The sequence below is a fragment of the Octopus bimaculoides genome, chromosome 5 (assembly GCF_046866305.1).
Source record: "Octopus bimaculoides isolate indiv1 chromosome 5, ASM4686630v1, whole genome shotgun sequence".
NCBI classification, from domain to species: domain Eukaryota; kingdom Metazoa; phylum Mollusca; class Cephalopoda; order Octopoda; family Octopodidae; genus Octopus; species Octopus bimaculoides.
In genome coordinates this window covers 5,305,727-5,322,219 of record NC_142932.1, presented here as the reverse complement: position 1 = coordinate 5,322,219, position 16,493 = coordinate 5,305,727, and the positions used below count along the sequence as shown (strand labels likewise).

The following is a 16,493-nucleotide window of genomic DNA, read 5'->3' as shown; positions in this document are numbered from 1 at the left end:
ATATATTTTTTTCTCACAACCCCTTTTTCGTTTTTTCTCCTCATGCCTTTATTTTTTTCCCCCACACCTGTTAAAAAAGTTTTTTTCCAGTTTTTTTCCTTTTTTTTCTTTTATTTCCTTTTTTTCCACGTCCAATTTTCTCATCACGCTTGTTTTTTTCCACCACACCTTTTGTAATTCTCCTTCCCACGTCTAATTTTCTTTTCTCTCTCGTTCCATCATGCCTGACTACAAATCTTTCCAACTCACTCTCCACAACCGCCTAAAACTATACCTCCGCACACTTCCCTCTCTAAACTTTCAACCTACTATACGACTCTCCTTACTCATATTCAAGAAGACTCGTTTCTCTAGTCATATTACGTTTCTCAGTCGCTGCTTACATCACCGCCTCATCCCTAAGGGTTTCCGCCTCCATTTCCACCCCACTCTCCACTCTTCTACCACCATTCTACCCATACTCCGCACCACATCCTACCGCCTTATGCGGGCCACCATTCGCTCCAATCTCTCTAAAATCCACACTATCGACCGCCTTCTTCCTCCAGCCTTTTCCATATTTTTCTCCTCTCTGTCACCCTCCTATGCTCACAATACATTGCGCTTTATCATTCAACTTAATCATCTCTTTCATGCATTTCTTACCGACACTAAGCTCCGCAAACTTCACTCACTCCTCCATTCCTCTACACCCGATGCCACTACCCCAACCCCTCCACAACCCTTCTCCCTCCCTGATGTGCATTCCCCACCCACACGCAACCACCCTGCCTCTCCCACACACACTCCACCCCCTCCCTCCCAGCCCTCCACCATCCCGACTGCCCCTCCTAACCCTACTTCATCCCCTCCTACTTCTATTCCACCCACCCCTTCTCCACTTCAGGCTGTCGTTACCATTCCCCCAGATCTTCCTCTCTCTGAGGCGGAGCGCTCCGTCCTCAATAGGGGTCTGCGCTTCATCCCACTCACTCCATCCTGCAAGGAATTTCAAACCTGTGCTGATGTCCACAGCTTTGTGCGCCGCGTTAGGTTGGGTGCGCTTTTCCATAACACACCACCCGCACCCAACGAGGACTGCTTCACTGACCTGGGCCGACGACCATCCCAGTGGACGCCTGCTCCTGGCCAGTTCCAGGCAGTTGATCTTTTCGCGGGCGCCTGCCAACGCGCTGTGGGCCGGTTTAACTTTTCCAGGCGTCCATCTCGACTCAACATCTCCCCAGCCGAACTCTCGGCCCTTCGATCCCTCCGACGCCGCACGGACATCATCATAAAACCGGCTGATAAGGGTGGAGCCGTGGTAGTATGGCGCGCGGCCCTCTACGAGGCCGAAGCTCTCCGTCAACTTCGAGATACCTCATTCTACCGCCCTCTGCCCTCCGACCCCACGCCCAGCTACCAACAGACTGTGTCCTCCACTATCCATGACCTCATCCTCTCCTCCCGTCTCCCCGCCACCGCCTCCAACCTTATTGTTCGCACCCCACGCACCCCCACCATTTACTTCCTCCCCAAGATCCATAAACCGAACAACCCTGGCCGCCCCATCGTCTCCGCCTGCAACTGCCCCACCGAGCTTATCTCAAAATACCTAGACCGTGTCCTCGCCCCCCTAGTGGCTTCTCTCCCTTCCCACATTCATGACACTAACCACGCGCTTCGTCTATTCAACTCTTTCTCTTTCCCTCCCGGCCCTTCTAAGCTTCTCTTCACTCTAGACATCCAGAGCCTCTATACATTGATCCCCCACGACGAGGGGCTGCGTGCCCTGAAGCTTTTTCTAGACCAACGCCCCAACCCACAACCCGACACCTCCACACTCATTCGTCTGGCCGAACTTGTCCTATCTCTCAACTGCTTCTCGTTCGCGGGAGATATCTACCAGCAGGTCTCGGGAGTGGCCATGGGGATGAGAATGGGCCCCAACTATGCGAACCTCTTCGTTGGTTATGTTGAGGCCCAAATATTCTCCAGTTTCACTGGTCCTACTCCCGAACTATACGGTCGGTATATCGACGACTGTATCGGTGCCACCTCACTCTCCCGCGAACATCTTGACTCGTTCCTCTCTTTCGTTCAGTCTTTCCATCCTGCCCTCCACTTCTCCTGTACTGTCTCTGACACCTCTGTCCCCTTTCTCGACATTTCGGTCAGCATCCTCCACTCCGCCCTTAGCACCTCCATCCACTACAAACACACAGACTCACACTCCTATCTCAACTTCTCCTCCTCCCACCCTAGACACAAAACTTTCCATCTCCTATTCCCAATTCCTCCGTCTACGCAGACTTTGTAGCGACAGCCATGACTTTGAGACTCAGTCTCAACTCATGGCTCACCACTTTAGCCTGTGGACCGTGCATCTGCTCTCTCCCCCCGAACCCGCCCTGCCGTTTCCCGCCTCCCTTTTCCCCTCACCTTCCATCCCACCACCCTACCCCTCCAACGCTCCATTCTCCGAGCTTTTCGGCGCCTCCAGTCCGACCCCTCCACCCCCCACATCTTCCCTAATCGACCCCTCCCCTCCTTCAAATGAGCCCACAACCTGCGGGACCTCTTGGTCCACAGCTTCATCCCCAACCCAACTTCCCAACCTGGCTTGTTCCCCTGCTCCCGCCCACGCTGCCGCACTTGCCCTTACCTCTCCAACACCACCCTCCTCACCAGCACCCATCACCGACCCTATCGCATCACTGACTCCTTCACCTGCACGTCTACCAACATCATGTATTGCCTCTCCTGCTCTCTCTGCCAATCTCTGTACATCGGACAAACGGGGCGCCTCCTGGCCGACCGATTCGCGGAACACCTCCGAGACATCAACGTCGGCAATGACACCCCGGTGTCACGCCACTTCCGTTCTGCCGGCCACTCCTTGCGGCAACACCTGTCTGTGTTTGGATTGTCCATGCACAGGGGCCATCCGGACTCCCGTTTGCGCCGTGAACAGGAATTAATCTTCTATCTTCGCTCCTTTGCGCCACATGGGCTCAACTCCCCTCCACTATTCATCTAACCTCCTCCTCCTGTCTCTCTCCCCCACCTTCCCTCCTACCACCCATCTCTCCCCTCCCCCACCTCCTGCTCCGACTCCTACTTCTTTGTACGTCTCTTCACCTCTCTTCACTCCTACTTCTCTTCCTACTTCTCTTCATTCCTACTTCTCTTCATTCCTACTTCTCTTCATTCCTACTTCTCTTCCCACTTCTCTTCACTCCTACTTCTCTTCACTCCTACTTCTCTTCACTCCTACTTCTCTTCACTCCTACTTCTCTTCACTCCTACTTCTCTTCACTCCTACTTCTCTTCACTCCTACTTCTCTTCACTCCAACTTCTCTTCCTACTTCTCTTCCTACTTCTCTTCATTCCTAGCTCTCTTCCCACTTCTCTTCACCCCTACTCTTTCTCTCCTCTCTCTTACTCTCTCTCACTCTCGTCTCTCATACTCCCCCCTCTCTCACTCTTACTCTCTACACTCTTACTCTCCTACTCTCTACACTCTTACTCTCTTACTCTCTCACTCTCTTCCCCTCTCTCTCACTCTCTTTCTCCCCCCATACCCCTCTTCCCTCTCTCTCACTCTCTTTCTCTTCCTCTCTTTCTCTTCCTCTCTTTCTCTTCCTCTCTTTCCCCCCCCATACCCACCTTCCCCCTCTCTCAATCCACCTTCCCTCTCTTATACCCACCCTCTCTCCTCTCTTCCTCTCCCCTCCCATACCCATCTTCCCCCTCTATTACATCCACCTTCCCCTTCTCCCTCCTCGTCAACACCCCCTCATAAGCTCATCCCACCACACCCCAACACACTCCTACTCTACCTTCCCACTCCACCCCATCCAATTCCTTACACCCACCACCCACCCCTACCCACATACCCCACCCTACCCACAGACCCCTACCTCTACCCCACCCTCAGCCTAACCCACACTCCACCCATGCCTTCCCCACCTCCCAACACCCTCACATCACACCACACCAATACCCTCGCATCACACCACGCACACACTACAACTGACCAACTACTTTCTCCCTTCCTCCCTTCCCCATTTTCACACTACATACATCAAGATCACCAGCATTCTACCTCCCACACACAGCCCCTCGTTCCCGATCACCGTTTGTTATCTCCCCCTTTCTTAGCTCTCCTGAAAAAAGAATTTCTAACTTCCGGTCAGTCATTGTTATGATCGGCCATTATTATGATTGACCGTTGACTGAACACTATTCAATTTTTTTTCTCCGTGTTTTTCTCCTTGTCTCCGTATTCTTTCTGTTGAAGAGCGTAGCTCGAAACGTCAAAGACTTTCCGTATTCCCGAGCGTCATACTAATACATCCTTTTGTTATTTACACCACCTGTCCTCGTCTGTTGTTATTATTTGTATATTCTCCTATATGTATAGATATGTATATGTATTTATATGTATATGTATTTATATGTATATGTATTTATATGTATATATATTTATATGTATATATATGTATTTATATGTATATTTATATGTATATATATATGTATTTATATGTATTTATATGTATATATATGTATATGTATTTATATGTATATATATGTATATGTATTTATATGTATATATATGTATATGTATTTATATGTATATATATGTATATGTATTTATATGTATATATATGTATATGTATTTATATGTATATATATGTATATGTATGTATTTATATGTATATATATGTATATGTATTTATATATATATGTATGCATATATATTTATATGTATGCATATATATTTATATGTATGTATATATATTTATATGTATGTATATATATTTATATATATGTACATATATGTATATGTATTTATATATATGTACATATATGTATATGTATTTATATATATGTACATATATGTATATGTATTTATATATATGTATATATATGTATATGTATTTATATATATGTATATGTATTTATATGTATTTATATATATGTATATATATGTATATGTATTTATATATATGTATATATATGTATATGTATTTATATATATGTATATATATGTATATGTATTTATATATATGTATATGTATTTATATATATTTATATATATGTATATGTATTTATATATATGTACATATATGTATATGTATTTATATATATGTATATGTATTTATATATATGTATATATATGTATATGTATGTATATATATGTATATGTATGTATATGTATGTATATATATGTATATGTATGTATATATATGTATATATATGTATATGTATGTATATATATGTATATGTATGTATATATATGTATATATATGTATATGTATGTATATATATGTATATGTATGTATATATATGTATATGTATTTATATATATTTATATATATGTATATGTATTTATATATATTTATATATATGTATATGTATTTATATATATTTATATTTATGTATATGTATTTATATATATTTATGTATATGTATTTATATATATTTATGTATATGTATTTATATATATTTATGTATATGTATTTATATATATTTATATTTATGTATATGTATTTATATATATTTATGTACATGTATTTATATATATTTATGTATATGTATTTATATATATTTATGTATATGTATTTATATATATTTATGTATATGTATTTATATATATTTATGTATATGTATTTATATATATTTATATATATGTATATGTATGTATATATATTTATATATATTTGAAGGTTTGGAGGTGATGTACAGAAATTATATAGAAAAAATTTTTAATTAAGGTACTCAGAAACCTGGATGTTTGTACATTTACAGATTTTTATTAATGTCACATATTAAATGAAGCACTTTTCACCTAGTCAAAACAATTTGAAAAACCTACACGACTAGGTGAAAAGCGCTTCATTTAATATGTGACATTAATAAAAATCTGTAAATGTACAAACATCCAGGTTTCTGAGTACCTTAATTAAAATTTTTTTCTATATTTATATATATGTATATGTATATATATATATGTATATATATATATATATATGTATATATATATATATATATATATATATATATATATATTTATGTACATGTATCCGTTGTATAGTTTTGTTAACAAATAACCAGCTACTCACCAACCCCCTGTCCTGACACGTGGTCGTAGGAATAAACTTGAATTGATGTTGCTAACATGATTTGCATTGAACAGTAACAACCCATCATCTAGAAACCTTCTTGGACTTATCTCATTTGGTCTCTAGAATCTTGAGGAGATACGTTCATTTGATAAGTTGCATGGAGCCAAGTCAGAACTGTTACTAAATTTTGTGTGTGTTTGTGCATAGTGAGAGAGATAAATCCATTTATTTATCATATAAAGTGGGCTTAAAACAAAAGATATATGAAATTTTGAAAGAAATATCTTCTGACATTGTTCTGTATGTATTTTCTTTTCTTTCTTTCCAGATTGCCTTTCAAAAAGGATTTTTGCCTGAAGTCTATGACATCAATCTCATTCTATTTCCTGTCATGATATGGCAAATTCAGGCCAAGATTGTAGCAGGATGTTTGCTAGTTATTTTACCATGATGATACGATATCTTCCTGATTGACAGACAGTCTTCCACACCATGGTGTAAATGTAGGATATTTGAGTGGAAAACGGCAAACTTCTGCCTCCCACCATTTTCTTTCTTTCTGCCTTCTTGTAAAAACAGTATGCAATAGCTGATAATTACTGAGTCATTCTCCCCATTCTATTTATTACTTTGTTAGATTTGGAATAAAAACCTTAAGTTCTATACAGGTAGCTTTCAAGCATTGCCTTAAACAAGGCTTCTTTTCCTTAGAAAATTAAATTTTAATCAAAAGGCTACCTATCTCTACTTCATCCTATCCATCTCTGTATTTCTCTTTCTTCCAAAATGGGTAAATCGTCATTTGAGTGCAATTTTTGTGACAAAGAATTCACCAATAGATCTAGATTAGATTCTCACCAGAGAATTCACACAGGAGAACGACCACATATTTGTAATCAGTGTAATCGGCCATTTCGCACAGCCTCTGATTTGAAAGTACATTTCCGCACTCATACTGGAGAGAAGCCTTATAAATGTAACTTCTGTGATCAAGCATTTGCAGTTTCACGTAATCTCACTGCACACATACGTATTCATACAGGTGAGAGACCTTTTATCTGTTCCTTATGTCACAAGGCTTTCACACAGAAATCTGCACTCAATGTTCACTCCAGGATTCATACTGGTGATAAACCTTTCCAGTGCATCTTTTGTGCCAAACAGTTTGCATACTCTAACAGCTTGAAGGTGCACTTACGTGATCATACACGTGTTGAGAATGGCAACGACATTGACACCAATAACAGCAGCAACAACAGTAGTGATATTCATTCTGTAAGTAATAACACTAACAATATTATTAGTAACACAAATCTTTCTGGTAGAGGCAGACGTAAAAAAAATAATCGTCGTAAAGCAGGTAGAGCCCCTAAAAACCAGGAGACCATCAAGCAATCAACTGTATTGGGATTCTCTGATTATACTCAACCAGAGGAAGAAGCTCTCTATACTTGTTCTATTTGTTCCCAAGGCTTTGACCAAATTGAGCTTCTAGCCGAGCATTGGAAGTCTCACAATGAAGACACTGATTCTGAGAAGAGTGATGACGACAATCCTTCAAGAACTGTTCAGAAAGATGTTAATGGTGTTGGTAAAGTACCATCTAAGGCCGAAGATGATTTAAAAGAGGAAAAGAACCAAGAAAACTTGGTTGCACCTAGATTCAACAAAGCTGTTGATGACAATGATATTTATCAAAAGATCGACAAAGATAACTCTTCACATGCAGAGTTTACAGAGCCCTCTTCCATTTACTGTAACTTAAGAGAAAGCATTGCAAAATCACTTGGTGCAATTCAGATTAGCAATGGGCAACGTCAGACTAGATCTAGAAGTAAAGAACAGTCTGATGATGCTTCAATTTCAGCAGTAGCACCTTCTAAACATTCTCAGTCATCAAAAAGTTGTCACTCTTCCAAATCACCTTCTGTTAGTGCATCCAATACTACGTTTGGGGGTAGATCCAAACGGCTGCTTTCAAAAAATCCAGTTGGCAGTCAGGCTAGTCAGGCAACTAAAAATATCAGTCCAACTGCTTCAGTTGCTAATAACTCATCTAATGTAAGCCTTTATGGGAACGAATCTTTCAATTCTGTAAAAACTGAAGAAAATATGAACTGTGTTTCTGAGAACGAGCACTTTGTTGATAAAGGAAATACATCCCGAGACAATAAATGGGAAAGTTACCAGACCACTACTCTGATAGATGAAGGAGAAAACCAAAGTGCTGTTATTACAGAATCATTGGTCAGTAGCATCTCAGTGAAAAATGAGCCATCTTTTCTGCCTTCTAGTGATACCTTTTCCAAGGAAATTTCTCAAACATCAGACAATGCAATGTCTGAGACAAATCTTGGCAAAGAGATCACAAAATCATCATCATGCCTTGTTGAAAATAAATTAGATATTGCTTCTCTTTTTGACCAAGATATTTACACATCTGCTCTCAATGATGCTCTGAAGTGTCTTCCATCGACAGCTTCATTATCCAATTCCTTCCTGAACAATGACAACAACAATCACAGCAATAACAATAGTAGTGATGAAAATAAAGACCCTCTTAACTCTTCAGGAGACATAACTGACTCTTTTATAAAGAAAGAAACAGAAGGTACTGTTTTCTTAAATCTACCCCAATCCTCTCAACAGGATTTGGTGGCTTCTTCCTCCATGCCATCTATAATGTCAATGATGGATCAGTCCCAAATTGATATGTTGTCCAACTCCACTGCTGCTGATACATCATCAAATATTGCTGAAAAATTTAAAACATACAAGTGTACACTATGTGGCATGATACTATGTGAGGCTGAACTTTTCGTTGAACATTTAGGGAAACATTCCCGAAATGCTAATCCATTCATATGCACAGAGTGTGGAAGACAATGCACTCGTCAGTATGATTTGAAAGTGCACACTAGAACACATACAGGCGAGAGACCATACAAATGTAGATTTTGTAAGCGTGGGTTTGCTATTTCTCGCAATCTTGTGGCACATCTGCGTATTCACACTGGGGAGCGACCTTATCAGTGCAATACCTGCAATAAGTCATTCACTCAACAAAGTGCACTACGGACACACAGCCGCATTCACACTGGTGAAAAGCCATATGTTTGTAAAAGCTGTGGCAAAACATTTTCTTATTCGTATGTCCTAAACTCACATGTACGTGATAACAAACTTTATCGCTGCAACTATTGCCAGGGAATGTATATTGGGTCTTGTGCCATTAACCTGCACATGAAGTCGCATGATGAAGACAAACAGCTAGCAGAAAGTGCTGCTGGTATCAAGGAACTTTCTTTCAGTACAGATAATACCGAGATTCTGAATGAAAATGTAGTTAATGAAATGGACAGAAAGCTGTTAAGCTCTACTGGAACACCACACCTAAAGAATTCCAAGTCAAAAAAAAAAAGGAAAGGAAAATTAAAATTGATTTCTCAGACTATTGATGTTACTGAATCTATAGACTGCCAGATTACCAACATAGACAATCCAGATCTTTGGCCAAATACAGATATGCTTGTTAAAATGGAAAATAATACTGAAGAATTCATAAGAAATGGTGAAAATTTTGGGAATGTAGATCAATCTATATTTGGAAAATCAGGTCTACCAGACCAATTGGGTTGTGATTCTCAGATTTCAAAAAATGGAGATGATCTGCAGGCACTTTATGTGGGGAATTTAGAAATGCAAAACTACAGTCAGAACTCTGAAAATGTTGCCCCAAAGAGTTCCTCTCAAGAGGGTTTTGGCGGAAAATTAAGTTCCTATTTTAAATATGCTAAACACTTGTCTTTGCAACATGAAGCCAAAATATCAAGAAAAATAAAAGCTAGACAAAAAGCTCATATCTGCTGGTATTGTCACCGAGACTTTGGAAAATTCAAGGACCTGTGTAAACATGTGGGGAAACACTGGAAAAGCCGTCTTTACAGCTGTTCTCATTGCAAGAGGAAGTTTACTCGTCAAACTGCTTGCAAAATGCATAAAATGATACATGGTAAGAAATATTTCAAATGTCAATATTGTAGTAAAAGTTTTGCATTCTCATGCAGCTTGATGTCTCATTTGAAAGTAGTCCACACACACCGGTGCCATGTAAAAAGCCATAATTGTCAGCATTGTTTTCAGTCATTCAGTCGTTATTACCTCCTTTCAGCACACATAAAAAAGCAACACTTAGGAAAATCATCTGAGAAACTAGGTGATACATTTATAAAATCTAACAAATCATTAATCCCACAGCAGCCTTATGAAAACAATACTGGTATTCTAGGTATCGATGAGCCTCATTTACCATCTGAGGTGAGTCCAACTTCTTCTGTGCAAAATAATGCATCTTGCCATCAATTGAATAATGATCAGATTGTTATTTATCTTGAAGAAGAAGGTGATCCCAAAATGGAAGATCTTGAAAACGAGATCGATGATAATATGTTATCTTCCAATTCTGGTGAAGGATCTGCCATTGATATCAGTGCAACATCTCTAGATGACCCTGATGCTGATGATGAAGAGGAAAATCTGTCTTGTAGCTTTTGTGAGCGTACTTTCAGCCAACGCCATCAGCTTTTGGTACATCTTCGAATTCATACTGGTGAAAAGCCATATAAATGTACTTGGTGTCATAAAGCATTTCGTGTGTCGAATGATCTTAATGTACATACGCGTATTCACACAGGCCAACGTCCTTATAGGTGTAAAGTGTGTGATAAAACATTTACAGTCTTACGTAACTTGTCAACCCACATGAGGGTACATACAGGTGAAAAACCTTATCAGTGCAATATATGTACTAGACGTTTCTCTCAGAAATCAGCTCTTACGGTCCATATGCGTATCCATACTGGATCAAAACCTTTCAGATGTGGTATGTGTCCACAAAGTTTTGCTCATTCATCAAGTTTACGGCAACATAAGCAGCGTCATGTCACTGACCAGCTTGAGGAGGAGGTTTTCCGATGCACTGTTTGTGACAAGACTTTCCCTTGCTTCGATACTCTTAGCAGTCACGTTGAAGAACACCTTAAAGAAAATTTAGAATCAAATAGCAAAAATAAACCTGGGTTGAGCAAAACTGCAATATCATCATCAGGAGTAAAGATTAATGAAGAGTCTGTTTTGCAAGAAGGGACTTACACATCATCTCTAAAAGAAACCAACTATGCAATTAAAGGTACTGCTAAAAAACGAGGCAAAAGAAAAACAAAAAACCGCAACCATTCTAATTTATCTGATGGTTTCGATCAACAACAGCTTAATCAAGTGAACCAAGTCATCAACAAAATGAAGCTTGAGGAAGAAGCCATGCTTTGCATCAAAGATGAATCCAATTCCTCAAGTATGATTGATTCTCTTAAATTCAAAGCCTTGAACGATGATCCTGCAGATCCATCACCATCGTCATCAGTTGCAACATTGGAAAAATCTTTTCGCACTTTGAATAACCAAAAGAAGAAAGAGAAAATTCCTTGTGTCGGTACTTCTCAAAACATGGCCTATAAATCTGATCCTGGAGATTTCTCTAGCCAGCAACAGCATTTATTAGAATCTGAAAATTTGAACAAGGTTGACTTTGATGATGTTGTTGGCTTTGCTGAAAAGAGTGATGATAATGTTTCGGACACTGCCTCACAAATTTACTCTTGTAACGACTGTGAGAAAACATTTAATCAGAAATGCCTTTTATTAGCACATAGCAGGATCCATACAGGAGAACGTCCTTATAATTGCCATGTCTGCAGCAAGACATTTCGCATTCCTAATGATTTGAAAGTCCATTTGCGGAGTCATACAGGAGAAAGGCCTTACAAATGTCAAATCTGCAATCGTGGTTTTTCGATTTCTCGAAATTTAACCGCTCATTTGAGGGTTCACACTGGAGAAAGACCATTTAAGTGTGAATTCTGCAGCAAATGTTTCACTCAGAAATCAGCTCTAACAGTTCATATAAGAACCCATACAGGTGTTAAGCCATTCAAATGTGAAGTCTGTGGTCAATCTTTTGCCTATTCTTACAGTCTCAATGTTCACAGGAAACAACAACATAATTTAAATAGCAATAGCAAACCGTCCAGTGGCCGGCTTTACAAGTGCAATGATTGTGACCAAACATTTACACATGGCTATCTTCTTGGAATCCATCGAAGAACTCACAAGCAGCGCAGTAAAGCCAAGCAACAAAACTCAATTAATCAAGTTCCTCATGCCAAGATGCAAAGTTCTGAGGATCAGCACTTAAATTCACGTTTGAAATCGGATCCTTTCTTGTCTCTTTCACTTGTTAATAACAATCTCAATGAACTCGAAATTGATCAGATTACTCTCAGTCAGAAAGATTCTCTGAACCTTCATGAAAAATCACTTGAAGAGTTAGACCAGAATAATATGTTCATTAAAAGCAATACTAGTGATTTTCAAGCTCATAATGCAGACTTAGGAGATTTTGAAAAACCTCACCAGTCATTACGTACCAAATTTGGAATCTCAGAGAAGCTCAACAGAAAAACCAAAAGGCAAAGACGCTCAAAGTATTCATTACAATCTGCAGAAAATGATGGAAACAAAAATGGTGAAAATGAGTGTGTTGAACTATCCAATACTGAAATAGATCTTGATGAAATAGAAGCAACAGCTGCACGGCTAGAGAGTCTGTTATCAGATGAACCACTCTCCATTGATGAGGCTGCTTGCAAAGTGTGTGGTAAAACATTTAGCCAAAGAGCTCATTTAGCTGCTCATTATCGCATCCATACTGGTGAGAGACCTTACAAGTGTCGCTTGTGTTTTAAGGCTTTCCGTGTATGTAGTGACCTTACAGTGCATCTGCGTACTCACACAGGTGAGAGACCTTATAAATGCCAATACTGCCCAAAAGCCTTTTCAATTTCTCGGAATCTTACTGCACATTTACGTACGCATACTGGTGAGAGACCATTTGCATGTGGACAATGCAGCAAACGATTCACTCAGAAGTCTGCTTTAACAGTTCATATGCGTACACATACAGGTGTACGACCATATGTATGTCAAGTATGTAAAATAACCTTTACATATTCACATAGTCTGAAAATGCATATCAAGCATCATCACTCCAGAGCAAGTATGTCTGATGCACCTGAGGCTTCGCCGGCATTCCAATTTGATGGCACTACTGACTATCTATTTCCAAATGCTCCTATATCTGATGGCAGTTTAATACTTGAATCTCCTGAAAAGAAATCCAATTCCAGCTTAACAGATAATCTGAATAGATTTGGGGATGACACAGTGGCAGAAAGTGCAATGGACGCTAAATGCAGCATAAGTCAAAATATTTTTAAAGATGCAATTGACAGTGAATATAATGATAGTAACATATTCTTAGATGATATGTTCTCTTCAGCTAACAGTTCTGCTAATTTCCTGACCAATAGCCAGCAGCAACAAAATTCTGCTACTTCATCTTTTAGTGAACAAACTTCTGATAATGGCAACTTTGACAACTTAACTGAGATGAATAGCAAGTGCCAAATTTGTGACAAAACATTTAACCAAAAGTCTCGTCTTGTTGCACATTTGCGTACACACAGTGAAGAGAGGCCATATCAATGTAACCTGTGCCCCAAGACATTTCGTGTAGCCAGCAACTTGTCTATACACAAGCGTGTCCACACTGGTGAAAGACCATATAAATGTGACATTTGTAGCAAATCATTCACAATCTCTCGTAATCTTTTCACTCACATGCGTACCCATACTGGCGAAAGACCATTTTCATGTGAACGCTGCAGTAAAAGGTTCACACAGAAGTCAGCCTTGACTGTCCACATGCGAACTCATACTGGGGATACCCCATATGAGTGTGATGCTTGTGGGGAAAAGTTTACATACTCCAGCAGTTTTATGCTCCACAAAAAGCACAATAAAGCTATTAATTGCACCTATTGTGGAGAAGTCCTTTTGGGCAAGTGTGCCTTCCGCTCTCATCTGCAAAAACACATTACTGCTTAAGCATTCTCAGATCAAGAGTGAAAATAAACCAGCTTACCGCCTTTGAACATGGAATCTCACTTTTTTTTTTTAAATGTGTGTGTGTATGCATGTGTGTTTTGTATGCGTGTTTCTCTTTAAAAGGTTGTCTAATCTTATTCAGTTAAAGGAATCAAAGAAAAAGGAAGAAAAATAGTATATAAAAAAAAAGAAAAAAAACAAAAAAAAACAAACAAAATATGATTGAGAAGCTTTGTTGGTATTACAAAAATAGAGGAAAATATTTGAAATTATTTAAAAAGTGTTTTACATGTTTCCATCCCATTCCATATAAATAATACATGTTGTGTTCTTCATTGTTTTTTGGGGTTTTTTTCCATTCTCTGTGTTTCAGGGAGCTATTTATAAAACCTTAGATGAAAATCAGGAACATTTCTTTAACCCTTTGTTAGATTACTTAGATACCTTGTAATCATACATAGACTTAATATTAACCTGAAAATCACTCATGGTTACCTTATTATTTTGAATTGCAAGTATGCATTCAAAACCTTCATTGTTAGATTCTTGTTTGTGTTTTTTTTTGTTTTTTATGGTGGTGTTGGACAATATTTTTATTTTTCATCATGTATTTTTAAAACAGACAAAACATTTTTCACATCTTCACTTATTTTTGGCTTGTTTGTTTCCTCAGGCATCACTTATTATTCATCAATTTTTTTTCTTTCAGTTTCTTTACTCAATGTCCATCTCACCTTTAACTACTTCACCTCATAATTTAATTGGTTCATTCTCTCAATAATATTCATTAGATAATAGGAAAAAAAAAACCTTTAATAACCTTAGAATTAATTCATAACAAATGAAAACAAAAAGAGGGAAAGTGTGTTCTTTCTTTTCTTCATGTTTTTGTCCATGCAAAGAATTGCATTAATTTAAAGCACCATTTATTACACATTTTGTAGAATGTGCATGTGTGTGTATGTAAGCATATGTATGTATATAAACACGTATGTATGCATATGTGTGTGTGTATGTATATATATATATATATATATATATATATGAACAAACAAATAACTATAATTTCAAAAATGATAGCCCTTGTGTATATTTTCTGCTCTTCCCATGGTTGTTCATACGTTTTTCCTAACTTATATACAATTTTTCAAACTGATCAAAACACTATTTTTACACACAACACAACTACAGTTTATTGACATTAATTAACTTGTTTCTTTTTTTTTTTTTCAGATATTTTATCTTAATTTTTACATACAAGTGCACCTTTAAAAAAAAAAAAAAAAAAAATAATATATTTAATTAAAAAAAATTTTTTTTATATTATCAACAAAGTTTGAATAATTATAAAAATCCCTCTCCTCTCAAAAATAAATTAAAACATTTTCGGTTGGGCAATAAAATTTTCAAAAAGAATGACATATATATATATATATATATATATATATATATATATATATATATATATATATATATCTAAAGTAAAATCTTATTTATATTTTAGTCTGTTAAATCTTTTTGCATGGTGCTATCCTTGCAATACTACTTTTTTTTTGCTAAAATATAAACAAAAAAGTTTTGTGAGATACATATTAAAATAATAATTTAAACAAAAAAGAACAAAAAAAATAGTGATGCCAAATCCTTTAAAAAAGCAGTCATCATCCAAGGTTACCAAGGAGATAGAACATTCATTAGTAACATAAGCAACCATAATAATTGTTCCTAACTGAGGTACAGAGCCAGCAATTTTGACAGGAGGGTGTTTATTTTATTGATTCTGAAAAGATGAAATAAAGTACCAGTCAAATCCTGGAGTTGATGGCATCAACTAATCTCTTTCACTCGAAATTGCTGGCCTTGTGCTTAAATTAGAAACAACAATAACAACAACAACAACAATTTGAATGAATGAATGAATGTTTAGGATATTTCATTCACTATGTTACTGACAATATATTTTGCAACACTTCAAAAAAAAAAAAGACATTTCATTATTTATTTATTTGTTTATATATTTATTTAACATTTTATTTACACTTGTTATCTGCTAAATGAAATTTTTTTTTTCTTTCTTGTCTTAAAAATTCCAGTTTCCAGAATGACTTATGAAACAATTATTAACATTTCTTGATCCAGCATTTATTTATACAACTATAAACTAAGAATGATAAATCCACACACACACACACACACATAGATGTGCAACCTTTTTTGAGACCTGTATATAGATAAAACAAAAGACATAAATAAACTAACAAGTCCTTTTCCTTTTTTCTCTCACAATTTAATCTTTTAATTTTGTCCTTTTTTTTTTACCTTTGTTAATTGAATATTTATTTGCATATTTTCTTTCTTTCTGTTTCTTATTCTTTGTG

At 37.5% G+C, this 16,493-nt stretch overlaps 1 protein-coding gene across 1 annotated transcript in view; it reads left to right on the top strand.

The window, feature by feature from the left end:
* The window catches only part of LOC106883442 (uncharacterized), a 32,853-nt gene extending 18,521 nt beyond the window's left edge, over positions 1-14,332 (top strand). The window contains exon 2 of the mRNA XM_089351942.1: positions 6,440-14,332. Within this exon, the coding sequence (XP_089208068.1) occupies positions 6,898-14,115 (7,218 nt within the window). The 5' untranslated portion in view covers positions 6,440-6,897 and the 3' untranslated portion in view covers positions 14,116-14,332. The remainder of the gene's footprint in view (positions 1-6,439) is intronic.
* The last annotated feature ends 2,161 nt before the right edge of the window (positions 14,333-16,493 follow it).